General features: G+C 27.3%; 1 protein-coding gene and 1 long non-coding RNA gene across 2 annotated transcripts; both read left to right on the top strand.

The window, feature by feature from the left end:
* The first annotated feature begins 729 nt into the window (after positions 1-729).
* On the top strand, positions 730-1,562 carry LOC149512202 (uncharacterized). Its single transcript, XR_016332718.1, has 2 exons — positions 730-1,074; positions 1,157-1,562. It is a non-coding gene; the product is annotated as an uncharacterized LOC149512202 (long non-coding RNA).
* Positions 1,563-2,005: 443 nt separating this feature from the next.
* Positions 2,006-18,149, top strand: LOC111313162 (GDSL esterase/lipase 7-like). The gene is made up of 6 exons (XM_022913847.2): positions 2,006-2,313; positions 15,713-15,963; positions 16,370-16,506; positions 16,723-16,956; positions 17,347-17,602; positions 17,932-18,149. The coding sequence occupies exons 1-6, from the start codon at positions 2,006-2,008 to the stop codon at positions 18,147-18,149; spliced, it is 1,404 nt and encodes a 467-aa protein (XP_022769582.2).
* Positions 18,150-21,057: the final 2,908 nt, after the last annotated feature.

Below are 21,057 nucleotides of genomic sequence, written 5' to 3'. Positions count from 1 at the left end.
ATTTAGAAAGATTTTCAATATCAAAATTCTCACAAAAACTTTGATTATTAGAAATATTTTTTTTTACAAAAATTAAATAAATCCGATGATAGAGCCTCTTCAAAACGTGACAAATCATTTTCTTCAATACTCCTTAGGTGAGAAAATGTTTTTAAAATTATTACCAATATATTGGAGTAATTTAGATATAATTTTTTTATATTAAATTACTTGATAAGTTTTTTTAGGTTTTTGAGTAACATGAAATCAAGTTAGTACCATCCTATAGGTAGGTAATATGAGGGTATTATAATCTTCTTCATACGTAACTATATTCTTAAACCTAGTTTTGATTTTATAGATATAAATCTATCAGTCGCACTTAAATAAAAAATGATTGGTGATGACGTCTCTTGTTAGGTTTAGTTATAGATTTACAGATCTATATATTATAACATATATATTACATCTAAAAATCTTTTTTATATATTATTTTATACATTTTAAGAAAAAATAAAAAATGTTATTATAAATTATTACTTTATATGAGTATTTTAGGATATTTATTTTTTAAAGATAAAACAATCTTTTAATGAGATTGTTAATAGAATAATTAAAAAATAACTAGTAGAAGGATTTTTTTGTCTTATTAATTGAAAAGTGTGGAGTCGGAATGTCCATTTTTCAAACTAATGAATTTGAATTGAATTATATTTAAAACTTAAGGATTTGGATGAAATTTACCCAATATTATTTTTTTCATTTTTAAATTGGATATTAGCAGAGAAAGTCAATATTTTATTGGTGAGTTTTCCGAAGCTCCGTATTTATCACAGAAGCAAGCAATATTTTATTTAGGCACGTGTCCAATTAAACCCTAGCTTTGACTTCGGGTTTGAACTTTGAACTCTCTATAAAACCCTTTCCTTGTTTTTCATGATTTCGTCTCTTTCAGTTGTTAAAGCGGAAAACATACTCAACTAAAGCCGAAAGGAAGAATCACAAAGATGCTGCATACTTGGTTTACAGGCTTAGTATTTGTGCTTTTCTTTGTTTTGCATGCCCTTAAGAGCTGCTCAGTGCATGCTCATCCAGGTAAAGTAATCACTACCTTTTTCATTAATTTACTCAAAATAATCCTCTAATTGCTCTAGGCTGAGATTTTTTGTTGTTTCAGTTGTCTTTGCAGGTAGGGAAACAATTGGAGAAAGGTATGTGGCTGGTGAAAAAGCTGTTGTATCTGTTCAAAAGGTTGGATTTGGATTAAAATTGTCAGTAAAATTGTATATTAGTTTGGTACGAAGCTCATGTCATAGCATATTTCTATGCAGGAATTTCTTGATGGTTTTCGAGGAAGGAAAATGGGAGGACATGAAGTAGCGGTGAGAAAAGAGATTGGAAGAAAACAAGGGTTGGAAGATGTGGCTTCAAAGAATTCAGGTGCAAACCGCTCTGATGGAAAATGTGATTTCGAAGAAAATGGAGCTTTTAATGTGAAAAGCAAATCTTGGAATGAAACTAGGACTCCTAAGGTTGAAACAGCTGATTTTGTAGCCTTTGGTGCTGATTATCGTGGGCCTAAACGTCACCCTCCCAAGCATAACTGAGTCAAAGGCACTGAAACCCCCCCCCCCCCCCCCCTTTTTAGAGATCCCTTTTGTCATATGTGTGAATTAATATCATAACTTGTATGTAATGGAAAATTTTTGTTGTTTATAAAAGGGAAATTTTAGATAATAATTTTGGTTCTTGAAATGCTTCTGATTTAAATTGAATCTTACATTTTAGATTATTGCATGGCTGAAACTGAATTTTGTAGTATCAATTTAAGCTATATTTTTTCTTGAATTCAGAAGAGAACAATGATGCTGAAAATATTTCAGTTGGGAAATTTCAATATCAAGCAAATAATCAGGTTTCACTCTCCCTGTCCCTCCCTCTCTCTGTCCCTCTCAAACACACAAAAAAGCGCGTCTAATGTTTCTCATATTTGTTTTATTTTATGTTTCAAAACCAGGTTATTGGCATGAACAAGTTGGAGACAAAGACAAGGGATTTTGCTGGCTTGGGAATTCCTACGAGTGACCAGCCCTTCCATCTTCCAAACCCTATTCAGTTTGAAGCGTCCAAGGGACTGCCAGCAGAAGCCAGCTTGGAGAGCCATTCTTCAAGGTCTGACAAACCATTGATTCTAGAACCCACTGTCATTAGTAACAGAGTTGAATCAAAAAGGCTTCTAGAGGCAGCTAAAGAGATTGTGAACTTGATGCAAAAGGATTACAAAGGATGCGACAGGCCTTGTCGGAAGCCTCCAATCAACAATCATGTACCAAGGCATTGAGTTTTTATTTTGAAACCGTGCCTAGGTTTTAGGCTCACAATTTTGCCCTCGTCACTAAAAAGTGAAGTCCCTTAACCTTCATCTAGCAAGGGTATAACTTCTGTTTGTTGTGTACTGTTTCTTTTTTTTTTTTTTTTTAATTTCTTCTTCCTTTCTTCTTTTTTTTTTAGTTGGCCGTAAAGGCATCATGGGAAACAGAAAAAGTAGTTTTTTTTTTCTATCAAGTATTTTTAGTCATAGGAACAAAAGTTTTGAACATTAAATGTGCCGTGATAAGTACTGTTTTTCACTTTTGAAAATCATATATATGTAGTTGCTACCAAGTTAAGGATGTAATATCTATGTCCCTTTGCTCAATTATGTGATATGCATAATCATATGCTAAAGACTAATGGATCTATTTTGTTAATTTGAGCATACAATTCTTTCACAAATACACCAACTATTTCTTTGAGCCACTGTGGTTTGGTTTTATGTTTTCCCAAATAATAGCAGATTTTATCATATGGATTATGGGATGTCTTTTAAACTTTTTTTTAACCAAGAACATTTAATGAACTGAAGCCCAATTCTAATTAATTAGGACTATACAAGAGGAATCTACCCGATCCAAGCACATGTCTAAAAAAAAAAAAAGGAAGTGCAAGCCCAATCCTAATTAGGACTTGTTTTTTTTTTTTTTGCCAATGTAATTAGGATTAATTTAAACAACAAATATCCATCATCTTGAAAGGTACATCCGATTTAAATTTTTAACTTGGAAGTCTAGCTTAAGTTTAAATCCTTTGCTTTTTGTATAAGAATTTTTTTTTGACGTGTCGGTGTATAATTTTATATTTTGTTAGTAAATTATATAATGATATTTTTAAAAAATTGATTTTAAAATATTTTTAGAATTAAGTGTATTTGTTTTTCATGATTTTAAAATCTTAAAATTAATTTTTTTGACATGTTATTATGTAGTTCATTGATAATGTATTACATTTATATATAAGAATAATGCATTAATTATAAATTCTTTTTATATATAAAATTAACAATGAATTTATATTTAACACATTAGAAGCGTATAAATACTATAAATTATCAATAAATCATATAATGATACTTCTTAAAAAATTAATTTTAAAATTCTATAAAGCAAATAAACTTAATCTTTAAAATATATTTAAAATTATTTTTTTATTAAGTATCATTATATGATTCATTAAAAATATACAGTATCCAAACATTTACATCGCATCAAATATAAATCCATTAAAATTAACATGATAAGCTAATATACTAATTATGGAAAAAGGACAATGCTATATAAAGTTATTTCAAATATTGAATATTTTGTAATATAGTTAAAGATATTTTTAAACTTTGTTTAAGCTTAATTTTTTCTGCACTTACAAATACATTGTCTCACGTTAACTTGATACATTCAAAATTTTACTCTCTAATTATTTCCACAAAAATTGATCCAAATGACTGGAAAAGAGAATTACTCTCTTTGGTTATCTAATTGTGGGTGATTTATTTCAAATATAACACAACTATAGCAAGAATAGTGAGAGAAACCCAGTTCAATACAAGAAAAAAAAAATCTGGCTGGTCCAAAAATTAGATAGTGTGAATCTTTATATTAAATCAATTATTAATTATAATTAATCTAAAACTAATTACTATCAACATAAGCATGCTAGACTTGCGAATTTGATTTTAATTTGGTAAGCCACAAGGCAAAAGGTTTACGGTTTAGTGCTAAATTCCGTCATTAATTTATAATACCAGCTTATTAGATTTTGGGGTTCAAATGATTTTGCGTTGACTTAAAGTTTGACTTATTTCTTACAAATGTCCTTATGGAAGTAAAAGAAAAAAAAATCATTTAGTGCCGTGAGTTGAGAATGAAACATTTGGTGCCTTTTGGAAAGATCTAATCTGTGCCATCTTTGATATAGCTTCAAATTTGTATGAAAAGGACTACAAAATTCAGGATCGTTGAAACAAAGGGATGCTGCTGCTGAATTCGCTGTTTCTGTATTATGATAACCATCCCAGAAAAAAAATGTTGATTTGGGCTGGGGCATGGCATCAGCCATGGAATGCATGCTGAGGTCCCATTTCCCCAAGTTGTGCAACATGGATTGCTTGCATCAGCATATCCTGCAAATACCAATATTTGAGTTTTTAAAAACGGGGTTAGAATGTTTGCACATGTTTATTTAATTATATTATTAAATTATTAATATCCTTAAAAATAGTTGAATGAACTAAAGTGTTCGACAAAATTCTGGCCATAAGATGGGCAATTTGCCTTGGCAACGGTTGGCATGAGAAGATTGTTGTTTCCATTGTCAAACAATGAATCCCCGAATACATATAGAGCAAACACAATAGGTTTGCTTTGAATTAGCAAGAAAACATCCTGATTTCATTTCTGTTTTTTTTTTTTTTTTCACTTCTATAATTATCAGCTTCATGATTTTTGAATTTCATGATTTGGTTCCTAGAGCCTAGTCATTATTACAGATGATTATGGATTGAGAATCAGAAAAAAAAATCCAATACAGTTACATAGCAACCAACAGAAACTAATTTTAAATTAGTGACTAAAATAAATGGGAAAATTGAGAATCCTTCGAGAATTATTGTGGATTTGTGTACATCTTCACATCTTAACTAGCTGCTATAAATTATGTGGGAAGCAAACAGTTGTATCATTGATGCAAGGACTTGCCATTGCAGAATAGACAGTTTCAGTAAGATGATAAGCATCCCAAAAGTAGCTTTGCTTTGAGTTAGGACACGGCGGTAGCAATGGAATGCACCCTGAAGTCCCATTTCGCCAAGTAGTGGAACATGCATTGCTTGTGTCTTTTAAGCCTGAAAAAATAACAACAAAATTGCAAGAAAAAAAATGTTGCTCTAAGGTAAGGAATATCCTTGGTCCCCACAAGGATATTTGATTGATAAATTTTGAAATTAGGAGCTCCCTTTCCTTGTCAAATGTTAACCTAGGTTTAATTTTTGTGAGAAACATTTTAACAGTCAAATCTTGAAAGTACCAAATTGATATGGGAGGTGCATCTTTAAGATTGCTCGGCGATGAATTAAGCCTAAACAAAACTTTGAGATACCCTTAACCGTATTACCAATATATTCGCATCTTTGTTTGATGTCTCACTTTAACCCCATTCATCATTTTGTGAAAGATTATTGAAGGTATTTTTTTGGCTAAAAATGCATTCAGTAATCTCATAAAAAAAATTTAGTTTAATTATATATGTGAAGTTAGTTGTAATTTTATTTTTAAAAAATATTTGAAGTTAGTTGTAGGTTTATGCTTAGAAAATATTTGGTTTATATATGTGATACTATGAATTATATTATGAAATTTACATTATGAATATTGTAGTATTTAAATAAATTGACTAGACATTTGAATTTAAAATTGGTAACGTTGTCAATCTACAAACTTAAATTATCTATTCAACATGGCATGTTAAAAACATTATAACAAATGATCCTCATATATTTACACTCAACCAACAATGTCTAATCTTAAGGTTTAGCAATAAATGATAATACATACTCACACCACTTGTTATAGACTTAATCAAGTTCGTCTACCATGAAGTTTTCTTTACTTTCTTACAAAAAAAAATATCAGAAGTAAATGTTAATAAACGAGAACATAATTTAACTTTTTTTTGAAGATATACTGACTTTATGAAATTTATACTAACCTTGAATGTTGAGGTCATAAAATCATATAAAAATATTTTTCTCATAAAACGAAAGATATAATACCCAAATTCAGTATATCCAGGTTGACGAGGTACCTGAAAAATAAATTTAATGAGTTTAAGAAACATTTATCTACACAAACTCAGCATAAAAAATAAATTTCACATTCACCAATAATGACACCCATTTTATCTTTGCCTTCTTATCAAATGCAAATATTACTTTAAATTGCAAAGAAAAAAATTACTTAATACATAAATAAAATTACTTACGAAAAAACAGAAGATATATAATATAATAACATATAATACCTCTTTATAAAATTTTTAATATCGGTGTTAAATTCACAAGTGTAAATCCAAGCTGATATTTCTTAATACCCCTTGTACTATTCACATTAGCCCAATCATATCAAAATAAAATAACTTTTCACTTACCATAATAATCCAACTCAATGATATCATTAATCATGCCATAATAGTCAACATTTTCCTCTAAAGGATTTGTGTCCCTAGCACTAGTATAGCTAGTAGTTGATGAAGTAACAACAACTCCTGAATTTTGTGTATTTCTAAATCTTTTACTAGATTTAGTGTGAAATCTAAATCTATTAATGATGAAACTTTTGTATCGTTTCATAATCCTGTTCGGACCTTATGAAAGATATTTCACTTTTTCACTAATAAGCCTTCTATTTCAAACCTATAAAGGTGAAATAAAGATATATATATATGTGTGTGTTATTATTGTTAGTTATACTGTAAGCATTCTATGTAGATTTCTCATAATGGAAAGTATGTCATTACTTATAGTTGCTCCTAACCATTCATGAAAGTTTTCGACGAACAACTTATTAAGCTCTTGAGGTTTTGATATTCGATAATGTGCATGAACTCTCAAATTATTCCTATACTCACTACAAAGCATCATGATAAAGTATTAACAATAACAAAAAATACAATAAATTATGCTTAATGGAATGAATTATTTCCTTGCAAAAAAACTTACGTGTGAAACGATTCAATTAAGTTATGATGGAAAAGAACATATCAATGTGCTTGTGCCTAAAATTTATCATCTAACTCCATTTCAGCTTTGCCTATAGGTTGTCTAAAACTTTTAAAAAGATAACTGTAGGCAAAGTCAGTATGCCGCATACCAACATTTTTTGATGATTTATTAAATCTCGTTTCAAAATCTTTCGAATAACGAAAACAAAATGTTATATACTATTTTGCTAAATATCCTTCAGTAATAAAACTTTTTGGATAGCGTTTATTGCGACAATAAGACTTTAACCTCCTCAAAAACCTGTCGCATAAAATATTAGTCATATATCTTTTTAACTAGAGTGGCATGATTAATAATAACAACCTAATCAATCTATTAACAAATAATACATTTCGATAGGATACATCCATCGATAATAAACCTGCTCACTGACTTTTGCTTTATATGAAAGGAGGATAACCAAATGCATCATAATAGTGAAGAAATTTAGAGGAAAAATCTTCTTTAAACAGCATAAAGTAATTATGGCTCGATCTTCAAGTTTGTTAAGCTCTTTCACATTCAGACATTTTCTATATAGAGATTTAAATATATTACTCAATTCAATTACCACAAAAGTGACTTACTTTGATGTTAATGAATGTAAGGCAATGGGAAGTAAGTTTTGCATCAAAATGTAATAATCATATAATTTTAATGAAAATTTTTTTTGCTTATTCAGATTCACATATCTCAATATATTTGATGCATAGCCATAAAAAACTTTAACATTTTTCAAAACCTTACAAAATACATCTTTCTTAGCTTTAGAAATCTCAAAACAGGCAGGAGCCAATCGATATTTTTCATTAGGAAGTAACTTTAGATGAAGGTCGGGGTGAATTCCTATATTAGTTAGGTTAAGCTGACTCTTTAAGTCATCTTTTGATCTTCTATTCACATTGAGAAGTATCCCAATAAAAGTTTCACAAACATTTTTTTCTATATATATCAAATCATGGTTATGATATAATAAATTATATTCCTAATAAGGTAACTAAAAAAAGATACTTTTTTTCAACTTAGACTCATTAGGGTCATCTTCTTCATCATTCTCCTAATCATTTTGAACATTAAGATCATCAACTTGAGTATCAGTATCACCAACTTGTGTAATATGAGGCTAGATACCTTTAAAGATGTCATCACTCTTTTTCTTGATAAAATTATTTTTTTATAAATGAAATTGATATATTTTAGCTTTAACAAGATATTAGACCCACTAATTAGTAAAGACAATCTTTTCAACTCTTCAATTTCATAAAAGAGATATTTTTGAAATTTAAATCGATGATTATCATCTAACCATCGACGATGTGTCATATAACAAAATTTTCTACCATTAGATAACTACTTCGAATATGTCTACGCAACACAATATGGATAAACATAATGACCTTTTGTATTCCAATACCATAAAGTCACATAAATAAAAAAATCATTGATAGTTCATAATAAAGTAGCATGCATATTAAAGTTCTCTTTTTTTGATGCAACATAGGTCTTAACTTCTTTTCATAATTGTTTTAACTCTTTAATGAGAGGTTGTAAGTAGATATCTATATTATTACCCGAACTTTTTTCTTTAGGAATTATTATAGACAAGATAAATAACTATTGCTTCATAACAATCCATGGTGGCAAATTATATAAAATCAATACAACTAGCCAAGTACTATAAGAAGTACTTATCATTTTGAACGGGTTGAATCCATTAAATGCTAATACAAGCATAATATTTTGAAGATCAGATGTAAAATCTAAAAATCTAGAATAAAATAATTTTCATGTTAAAGAATCTACATGATGCCTTAATGATCTATCATCCGTTTGCTTCTCATGATGCCACCTTATTGAATCTGTAGTTTTGAAAAACATAAAGAGTTGTTGAAATCTTGGTATCAATGAAAAATAGTATAAAATTTTAACAGGTTTTATTTTTTTTTACATACACCTCATCACCATCCCCATTCAACCTTTCATCAGGATTTTTATCCACCTAACAAGAAATACTACACAAATTATAAGATTCTTGATTTTTTTATCACCCTAATACAACATGCATTTATTGGGATAACTATGAATTTTCTCATATCTGATATCCAAATTCTTAATCATCTTCTTTGATTCCTTACAAGATTAAGAGATTTTTGAAAAAAATATATTTCTTTCATAAACTTTAATAATAAAGTCAAAGAGTTTCCTATCCATCCACATAAGTATTTCAAGTGAAAAAGACGAATATAAAAAGATAACCTTGAATGCTTCAATTTCTCATAAAGTTTTTCATTCATATCTTTAAGCAACCTATAAAATTTTAATGCTTCTCCTTTAGGTTGTTGGTCACCTACACCTATCCCATGTTTACCAAATTCATTAATTTCAATATTGGACTATTTAATCCATCATTTTAAGAAGATGAATTACGAAATATTGGTTATGAATGTTAAAAACATCTCACAATATGCTTTTAATATCATCTGTTATAAAAAGATCATGTTTTTATTAAAGAGCCCTTGAAGTTGAAAGAACTCTAGTGGAAGACCTTGACGGTACATACTCTTCATTAAAATATCAACTAACATATCATGAGATAAATTCAATACAAATTAAATGTTCAAAAATAACTTTACGCATTTGTCAATCGATATTAGCACACTTCACGTATGGGCATAATATCATATTATCTTTACTTGTATTCTCAAATGTAAAATTAAAAAAAAATTTCATTCTATATCTATACTCTTGGCTTAATCTTGACATTTGTATCCAATTCTTGTCTATTTAGTACTTGCTATATTATTAGACCAAATTTATATAAAAAATTTATATGAAAATGACCATGTAAAATACTTAAGTTTACTATTGTTTTAAACAAAAAATAATAACAAGATCAGTACTTACAGAAGATCAAAACTCCTTATTGTGAAGTATTTTCTTAGTTACTTGATATGAAGCATTTAAAACTCTGTTGCTAACCTAGACATTACCCTAGAATATTTGTAGTTGAGGTTGAAATAAGATAAAATTGGTGCAAAGAAAACCTAGAAAAAGAAGAAAATGAAAGGGAAATGGAAATGGATGATAGGTTTCAAATGGGTATTTGAGGAAGGTGGGTTTTGGAGAAAATTTTTAAACTAAAAAGAATATCATAAATTGCAAAAGCTGAAAGAATAGTAAAATGAAGTAAAAGCTAAAGTAAATAACTAAGGAATAGTCGAAATTGGGTTCTAAAAGACAAAGCTCAATACTAAAAACTGAAGGAAAGGAAAAATAAAATTATAGTTGATGTGAAAAGAGAAACAGTAGATTAATAAAGATAAGCATAAAGTTAGTGATTGGATGTGATAAGTTTGGGAATAATTTTATTGGAGTTTGTAAGACACACACGCATACATCTGACAAATAGAGGCATTTTCAACAAATAAACACCTTCAATAATCCTAGTAATATTTTTGGACCAGATTATTAAAGGTATTTTCTAAGAAAAACGCCTTCCATAATTTTCTTTTAAAAATTTTTTGAGATTATTAAAGGTATCTTATATTAAAAACACTTTCAATAATCTGTTATTAAAGGTATTTTTGACAAAAAAATATCTTCAGTATTTTTTATCACTGAAAACAATTTTTTTTTATCAAAAATGCCTTTGATACTTCTTATAAATTTTGACTATGAGATTACTATAAACATGTTTTACTACAAACACCTTCATTAATTGTCTTAAATTTTTAATAGCTTATTTATTGAATGTATTTTTTGCATAATAGGCCTTCAATAATTCCTTTTAAATTTTAACGAGATGATTGTTTGAAAGCATTTTTTACTAAAAAAGCCTTCAATAATTTCATCTTCAAAATTGTTGGAGGCATTTTTTATTAAACGCCTTTAATCATCCTAGTAATGCTTGTGGACAGGATTATTGAAGGTGTTTTTGGTATAAAACACCTCCAATAAATAAGATATTAAAAAAATAAATCAAATTATTAAAGGCATTTTCTAAAAAACATACTTTCAATAAATTTTTTTTTAAAATTTATTTGAGATATTAAAGGCATCTTTTAGTAAGAAAAGGCCTGGTCGAGTTCGTGGGATTGACAAATTTGTGTTGCCATCAAAGTTTTTTAAAAATTAACCCAAAATCCCTCAAATGACAAATACACAATATGAAACACTCTTTGACCAACAACAACAATTACTTGATGACTAAGAACAATGCCTCAATGAGTAACAGCAAAGACTCGCTATTTTGGATGTCATGTTGGCAGCAATATAGGATAGCATGCCTGTAAGTTAGTTGGATAGCATCATCCACCTAGGACAAGCTTCCATTGCAAGTTAAGCAAGGAGCCTAACCTCTGTTACCAGCCATGAAGTATGATTTTGTTTATAAGTTTAATATTAATTTGCTTATTATATTTATTGATTTAATTTTAATACTTATATTTCATTATATATTGTAGCAGGATGTTGGGACTCAAAGTCTGACCTTTACTCAGGTTGCCATGGATGAGTTCTAATTATTCACTCGATCATTTATTCGAAAAAAATTGCATAACCATTGAGTCAGAGGAATGGTTATTTGATAAACCATCATTTTCTTACATTGGTGTGGATGAGGTTAAAAAAATTTATGAACTGGATGAAATATCTGCTACTGATATTGTTGCTTATATAAAGTTAGCTTATAAATACAAATATGCGAACTCAATATATTTTAATCTATATTATGGTGTATTACTAACTAGTATTGTTGATTGTTATTATGCAACTTCATATATTGAGAGGTTAAGGTGAGACAAATGACCTACAGATTTAGATTCATTAACCCCAATTTCATTAGTGAGTAGAGTGGCATAGTCGTTTTTCATGCTAATCATGTAATTAAATGCATAAAAAAATTAGTTGATTATTATTTACTCCCGTATAATGCACAGTAAGTTATATTCACACAAATAATTATTCCAACATTGCTCGAATATTATATGATGCCTAATTTGAGTATATCATTTTTATTATTTTGCAGTCATCATTGGTAACTTATTGTGATTGATATCAAAACATTAATGCCATACTTAATTCAGCTCAACCAATGGTGATGCTTAATCCCAAAATTCAAACTTTTATAAAGAGGTATTACATGTTATTATATTATATATTTTTAGTTTCTTCATAAGTAATTTTATTTATGTATTAAGTAATTTTTTTCTTTTCAATTTAAGGTAATATTTGCATTTGATAAAAAGGTAAAGAAAAAATAGAAGTCATTACCGGTAGATATGAAATTTGTTTTTTTATGCTGAGTTTGTGTAGATAAATGTTTTCTAAACTCACTAAATTTAATTTTCAGGTACCTCGTCAACCCAAATATACTAAATGTGGATATTATGTCTTTCGTTTTATATGATTTTATGACCACACCATTCAAGGTTAATATAAATTTCATAAAATTGTTATATCTTAAAAAAAAATATAGCTAAATTATGTTCTCATTTATTAACATTTACTTTTGATTTTTTTTAGTGAAAGAGTAAAGAAAGCTTCACAGTAGAGGAACTTGATGAAGTTTGTAAAGAGTAGTGTGAGTATGTATTATCATTTATTGATAAACTTTGAGATTGGACATTGTTAGTTGAATGTAAATATATGAGGATCATTTGTTATAATGTTTTTAACATGGCATGTTGAATGGATAATATAAGTTTGTAGATTGAGGTATTGGTTTAATATTATTGGTATATATTTGTTTTATATGAATACATATATATTTAGTACGATTATTTAAGAAAAGTATATTAATATGATAATGTTATTAGTTTTAAATTCGGATGTGTGGTCAATTTATTGAAATACAACAATATTCATAATGTAAATTTTAAAATGTAATTCGTAGTATCACATATATAAACCAAATATTTTTTGCGCATAAACCTACAACTGACTTCAAATATTTTCTGGGCATAAACTTATAACTGATTTCACATATATAATTAAACCAAAGTTTTTTTGATGGGATTACTGAAGGCGTTATTAGCTAAAAAATGCATTGAATAATTTTTTAAAAAAATGTTATTAAAGGCGTTTTTTACCAAAATCACCTTTAATAATCCTTCATAAATATTTATTATGCAGATTATTAAAGGCGTTTTGGGCCAAAAATGCCTTCAAGAATTCGTTTCAACTTTTTTGTATGAATTATTAAAGGCGTTTTTAACCAAAACCGTCCTAAATAATCTTTCATAAAAATTTATTGATTGAATTATTGAAAGCGCTTTTGGCTAAAAAAGCCTTCAAGAATCCATTCTAATTTTTTTTTTATGGATTATTGAATTTCTCTCTCTAAAATTTTTTAAATGGATTGGTGAAGGCATTTTTGCCCAAAAAATGTCTAAAATAATCCCTTACAAATAATCCCTTCAAAAACTAAAAAAAAAGCTAAAGGGAAGGATTGAACTTACGACTTTATAGTTAATAACCGTATGATCTTTAAATTTTAATAGGATATTTATTGACCAAAAACACTTTCAATAATTCTGTGTAATTTTTTAGTGAAATTATTAAAAGTGTTTCTTGCAGAAAACGCATTCAATAATCGCCTACATTTTTTTATGAGGAGATTATTTAAGGTGTTGTCTATTAAAAACGCATTCAATAATCCCCTATCCATTATTTAATGAGATTATTTAAGGTATTTTTTATTAAAAATATCTTTAATAATCATTTTATTTTTTTAGAGAATATTATTCAAAACGTTTTAATTGATAAACATTGCTAATTTTTGGTTTGGGTGTCGTTTATAAGTAAAAACATCATTATTTGAATATTTAATATTATTTTAATAATAAACACCTTAAATTTTATAAAAATATGATAACTAACAATTTTTGTAAGTAAAATACGGCTACAAAATTACCGCTAATCTTTCATTTTATTTGCACAAATGACAACGATTCTTTGATCAAGAAAGAGAGACTACATATTAAGTATTATAGTTGCATACAAACTTCTTGTTCACGGGTTCAGATTTGATTGCCTTTGAAATTTTTTACTGGAGGCCTTGCTTGTTCCGTCAAGTCCGAATAGACTTGATTATTGTTAAAAAAATATTAAAATATAAAAAAATCATTTTATGTTAATATTTTATACATTTTCAAAATTAAATTTAAATAAAAACATTTTTATTTCTTAAATAATGATTCAAATCAGACTGATTCATATTTCAAAACTCATTTTTAAGACTCGGTTCATTGAATTATCTAGCCGAAAAGCAATAACAATATGACAAAGATTTTATTCACTTTATAAGTTCTGAAGTGACTTTTCTGAAACTGCTTTTTTCTCAAAACATTCATGTTAGACTCATTCTACTTTGATTTTATTGCTGGAATTGGATTTTTCATTTTCATGTGAAGTACTTGTTTTATTTTCCCCTTTTTTGCATTTTCTATTCACAATAATTTATGTATTTATTCCATATTTTTTTATTTTTAAGTAGAAAGAGTTATACTTATAACAAAACTATTAAGTCCAACTAATTATATATAAAGACCAATTAATTATAAAAAAAATCTACGTATAGGATGATGAAATTAGAAAATAGCCAAAATAAACAACATTGAAATTTGGCTATATTAGATAATTAATAAAATAAAACAAAGTAAAATAATTTGTCGGCCTTACTTCTATTTTGGGCTACCAAACCTTCATGACTTAGTCGAATTACATATATGACTGCAATTGTCAATTCGATTTGAAATTCATATACATGCAAAACAAGACTCAACAAAACGATTTAGCTCCAAAAAGAAAAAAATTAAATTGACATTAACTTAGCTCATTTGATTATTTCATGACCAACTTATTATTTATGACAAAATTGGTATCAACAGCTAATTATCGCATTTATTCCAAAAATATTACAACAAATAATATTTTAACCAAATCGTTGTCAATGTAAAATTATTGGTTTATCAATCACAAAGATTTAATCACCAAAAATAAATCAACTTGAATTTCGGAATGATTATTCAAGACACATTAATACACATGAACATACGAATGTTTAAAATTGACAACTTTTATATGGTTGTAACATTTTCCATATGCATGTTTGAGTATGAATCACCAAAATTAGCCTAACAATAATAAAAACAAAAACTAAAAATAAACTACACCAATATAAACACCAAACAAATAGTTTGAACGTCCAAATGATTTTGTTGGAATAAGTTAACTTTTTTTATTAAAACCCTTTTTTTTTTTCTGGTTTATTGATGTTAAGGAAAATCTTAACAAACCATCGGCAAGCTAAAATGCTAGCGAATATATAATTCATTAGAATGAAAAAAATAACTTTGATTTTGGGTTTATAGTTGCAAACAACCCAAACAATAGTTATAACAAAAACACCAACAGAAGAAAGCCCCACCTTAATTATAAATATCTCTTACAATTTATCGCAAAAAAAAAAAAAAAAACCAAAACTGTAATTTTAACCCAACAACAAGTGTTGTTTTTCTTTATTCAATTTCCCAGGAAAATGTATTTTAGTTGCTCCATTTGTGTTTTCATCATTCCCTCTCTATTTCAATCCTTCACTTTTAGTTCTGGAGATGTACTTGTCACACCTCCACCATTTACTATTAATCAAACAGCTCTCTTGCAATATTTGTCATTGGGGAATATCACCATTGATTTACCAGCTCTTTATGTGTTTGGAGACTCTTTTGTTGATCCTGGAAACAATAATTTTTTGAATACATCTATCAAGTCAAACTATACTCCATATGGAATCGATTTTGAAGGAATGCCTAGTGGTCGTACCACTAATGGAAGAACCGTAGTCGATTTCATTGGTATGGAAAAAAAGAATAAATTATTTACATATATTTTCATATTAACTTTGATCAATTAACCTTTTTTATCCTATTACTTTCGCTTGTTTCTTTTGACATTTTGCATTGCATTTTGGTTCGATTTCCTTTCAGCATTTGTCTAATTTTTGTCATGGAAGGTTAATGTTTTGAATCATTGTTGCATAAAAAATATAACATTAATTCCAATTTTAGGTATATAATTGATTTCTTTTAAAAACTATATAAGATAAGAAACCTTTAAAAACTGATATCCAGTACGTTTAAAGTTAAAATATTAGCACCTGTAATCCAATATTTTATTATTAGATTGTGACTTCAATGCAATAAAAATTTTGATTGTTTTAGCTTTCATACTTGTTAATGAGTTCTACCTCCACCAATGCAGCTCAAGTGGTCGGCTTGCCGTTCCCTCCTCCAGCGCTGGATGTATCGGAGGCCAAGAAGAACAGTCGGACCGGTGTTAATTATGGGTCTGCTTCCGGTGGCATTCTCCCTAGTCCACCATTGGTTGAAAATCTATTTGTAAGATAAACTTTTGCGTAAAAAATTTGTTTTTATAGATATAATTGGTGTACCCAAAGTTGTTCATGGCATCTCAGCTGATCTGATGAATATATTAACAGTGAATTTTCCTGAAAGCCCTACTATTTGACAATTCATTGAACTAGAAAGTCAGCTATATGCATAATGTTAAGCTCATTTTTCAATTGAATAACGTTTGTAATTTTCTAATGTTAGGGGCATGTTTTAAGCATGGACGAACAAATAGCTTTTTTCGAGAACACAACAAAAGACCTGAAGTGTCAATTCAACAATGCAGAAAGCTTTGCTCAACACTTGTCAAAATCACTGTTCTTTTTCCACATTGGGGGCAATGACCTAGGCTTATATTGGGACCTCGAAAGGCATTCCAACTATTCTGCTGAGAAATATTCTCTACTTCTCATCGATGAGTTATCCATGCAATTGCAGGTGAATCACTATAATTGCATGTCATGATTGGAACAGTTTCAGGCCTTTATGTTTTTTAATGCTGTCATCACCTCGTTTCATCTTTTAATAGAATATTTCTATCCTTGCCTTTTAAAAAAATTGCATGTCATTCATATTAGTTCCATTTCCTTTATGCTTATTTTGTAGTTTAGTTTCAATGTTGACATGTATTTTTCAATGATTTTCTTATGATATTTCATAGGTAATATATGTTCTTTATTTTTTTTCTTTTGTACGTATGATCTTAAACTACACAATAAGACATAATTTTGTCAAACTCCCAATAAACTCTTTCCGTTCTCGATTAATTCAAATTCAAGATCATTTTAACAACTAAAAGTTGTTTTTTTTTTTCTTTTCTTGACATAGAAATTGTATGAACTTGGAGTACGCAAGTTTTTTGTGAATAATGTGTCGCCAATGGGGTGTCAACCATATAGTATAGTGGAGGAAAAGCCTAAAACGACGCAATGTGTCGAGGAAATGAACACGAGAATAGTGAACTTCAACAAGCAAATTCCTCCTTTGTTATCACATCTGCAATCAACTCTTCCTGGATCTAAGTTTGTTTTGGGAGATCTTTATAAGATTTATGAAGATGTGTTTGCATCACCTGCTTCCTATGGTAAGTGTAATTCATTTCTAAAATCAATATTTTGCTCAAGGTAAAAATAAAAAATTATATAACTTAATTATAGCAAGTTTGTATTTGATAATTGTTAGTGAATAAATTAAATATAGAAATTTTCAATGATTTTTTATGAAGGGCTTGCAATATGAGTGGCTGGATTGCAATTTTTGACCTCAAAAACTCGACTTAAATATAGTATTGTTCATAATACATTAACGATTCATCAAATATATATGAATCCTTTTAATGTTTACATTTACAATATTTGTGTGTTCAATATTTATATTCAGATATAAATTAAATTGTTTATTTCATGAATTCAGGATTTACAAATGTAAAGAATTCTTGTTGCATTGATCCATTCAGAAATCAAACTAGACCATGTGCTCCAAATGTAGAACCATGCAAGGAAAGAAATCAACACGTATTCTTTGATCCATATCATCCCAGCGAAAATATGCATTTTGTAATTGCAAGGCGATTTTTGAAGGATTCGTCGGTTTCTTCTCCGATCAATTTGCTTCAGCTAATCCAATCCTAGTTTAAAGTCAATAGTACTCCACCATAATGGTTATGATCGACGTGATTAGAGTCATAGGCACAGAAAGAGGTGACTTTCAACACCTGCACATATTTTTTTAAAAAGATAAGTGATTTGAATTCTTTATTTTTATTTTTAATAAACTATTAATTTTTACCTTAATTTTTTGTGGAAGTTAATTTGTTATTATTGTTTCCAAAATATTGTTTATGTTGTAACAGTCTCTTTTATATGATCCATATAGTATCAGTTCAAGTGTTGTGCTTCTCCTTCGATAAAATCAGTGCCAAATATTCAAATATAAAAAAAAAATGATGTTAATTAAGGCGAATAATTTTGTGTCGAGATGAACCCATTATTTCAATTAGTTATTACATGTTTTATATTATTTAATTAAGTTATGGTACAAGAAAAAAAAATTAAAAGGCTTGGTGCAGACATACAAAAACTATTATTAATTCAATATATTAAAATTTTCTTATGATATGAAAGCATAAGAAGGACAAAAAAACGAGGAGGAATATTTTGAATAATTCTTCTCTAAGATGAACTAGGACTAGACTTCGTCAACTGCCCCCAAATTTGGATAAATATAATATATATATATATATAGATATATAATTTAGGTTTTATTGGTCACATTATTCAACAACCAGCAAATTTAATTTTAAATTTTTTTGTTTTCACCTAATTTTCATTTTCAGTCAACTACTATTTTTTATTGAGATATACAAACACAAATACAAATTATAATCATAATCATAATCTAGCAAAATTAAACCAATTAGTCAGCATATAGTTAAAAGGTATAAATCAAATATAAAAAGAAATGAGATTCACATATAATAAAATTTAAATATACAAAAATTTGACAAGGTTTTTATTATGAGCTCATATTTTATATGTATAAAATTTTTAAATTCTTTCTAAAATTTTAAAAATTACCATGTGTACTTTAATCGGTTTGTTATATATTAAGATGTGATTTTTAAACTTCACAAACAAATTTAAAAATCTGTCATATATGAATTAGATTTGATTTTTTGTTGGCTTCTTTAGCAATTATTTTTTTAATTGAGAAAAAAAATTTGAAATAAATAGATTGTTCGGTTAAATTAAGATGTGTCATATTTGATAATCTAAACCAAATAAATACAGATCATACATTCGAAATAATTTTAACAAATAATTATCAATAAGACTTAAATTTAAAATTTTTTTATTTAAAAAAATTAATTTTAATCAATTAAATTTATTACTTAATAATTTATTATCAATTATTTAATTATTAATTTTAAGAAATTATTTTATTTCTCTTCTATTCAGCTTGTTTTTCAACCCTAATCCACGCATATTAATGTAGAAAACTACGAAGTTTAGTTTAGAAGAGACAACGGTCTCTATAAATTAATGGTGAGAAAGGAACGTACTCAAGTTGTAGGAGTATATACGACAAATTTTGAACCCGTCAGCCATCGGTTTCCCCCTTGAACAAGGTATAATTTTTGTGGTTGAAATTGATTAGGAAGCAGCTTGATTTATTTATAAAAATAGGAAAAATAGCTACCTTGGTATATTTTAAAATATAAAAATATTATTTTTATTTTTATTCAATATTATATATCTATGTATATTCATATATAATTATATTATTTATAATATTAACGTGAGTTTTCGGTAAAACTTAGACAAATACATTAAAATCATTTAGAAAGTAATATAAAAAATTTGGAAGACTTGGGTTAGGTGTTGTTATTTTCTCTTAATGAAGAAGGAAAGTGTCAAACTCAAGTTCCTTATCCTTCAATGTTGCTATTCCTTAATGGGTAATGAATTATTTTTATTTTGGAAAAAGTGAAATTTACCTTTTTAAATAAAGGATATATGCATTAATTATTAAATTAAATATTAAAATATAAATAAATAATTAGTTTAGATATATAATAAAGATAGTTATGAGCTAAACTTAATTGACACTTCAAATTGCTCGCTCAATATCTGGCTAGGTCATCAATGCTTATTTAGATATTTTTATTTTAATTTATTATTCAGATATTTAAAAATTATTTTGTATTAATATTTTATATATTTATATATAAATTAAAATTAAATAAAATTAATACCAATACATATTTGACAGTGAAATCAACCAAATTTCACAAAATTATGTATCAAAATAAAGTTCATATAGGTATTGATGTACAATGTGATAAATTCATGTAAAGTAAATGACAAATTGGTAACATTTTCTTTTGAAATTTGCTAGAATAAAATAAAAACAATTCAATCATCAGTCGATTACTGAATTTTAAAGACTATTAAAAGAATTATATGCTAAATAAAAGTATTTCTTTTTCCAAAAAATTAATAAAAAAGAGGATTTCCTTTTCCAAAAAATTAATAGAAATAAAATATTGGATACTTCGAGTTTAAGAATATATTAAATGCGGCAATAACAATAAAGAAGGACGGCTTTGACGGATTTACTGTTGAGAAAGTAAGACAAAAAAAATAAGATTCCGTTAATAAGAAATAATATTTAATTTTAAAAAGTATTTTGGGAATAAATTTTAAGTATAATAAATTAATATAAATTAACGTATTTAAAAAAATAAACTCAAATAAAACTTGAAATATTCAAAAAGGTTGAGAAAATTTATATTGTTATTGAAGTTTGATTAATTAGATAAAATTTATAAAAATTAAAAATAAAAAATAAAAAATTAATATAATTAATTTTTTTTGGTCTACTCATTATTTGCTGTTATTTTTCTTAAATTTCTTTTAATCTTTCTAGTATTAATATAAAATTACTTTTTTTGCTAATTTAATCATTTAGTGTTGTTTCATGTTTTTGGCATAAAAATTCTTGAAGTAGATAAGTTAAAATATTTTGAATTTTATAAAA

This window comes from Durio zibethinus, chromosome 23 (assembly GCF_047325235.1).
Source record: "Durio zibethinus cultivar Kanyao isolate XHJ-2024 chromosome 23, ASM4732523v1, whole genome shotgun sequence".
NCBI lineage: Eukaryota > Viridiplantae > Streptophyta > Magnoliopsida > Malvales > Malvaceae > Durio > Durio zibethinus.
The sequence above is the reverse complement of the archived record's forward strand: the minus strand, read 5'-3'. Positions and strand labels throughout refer to the sequence as shown.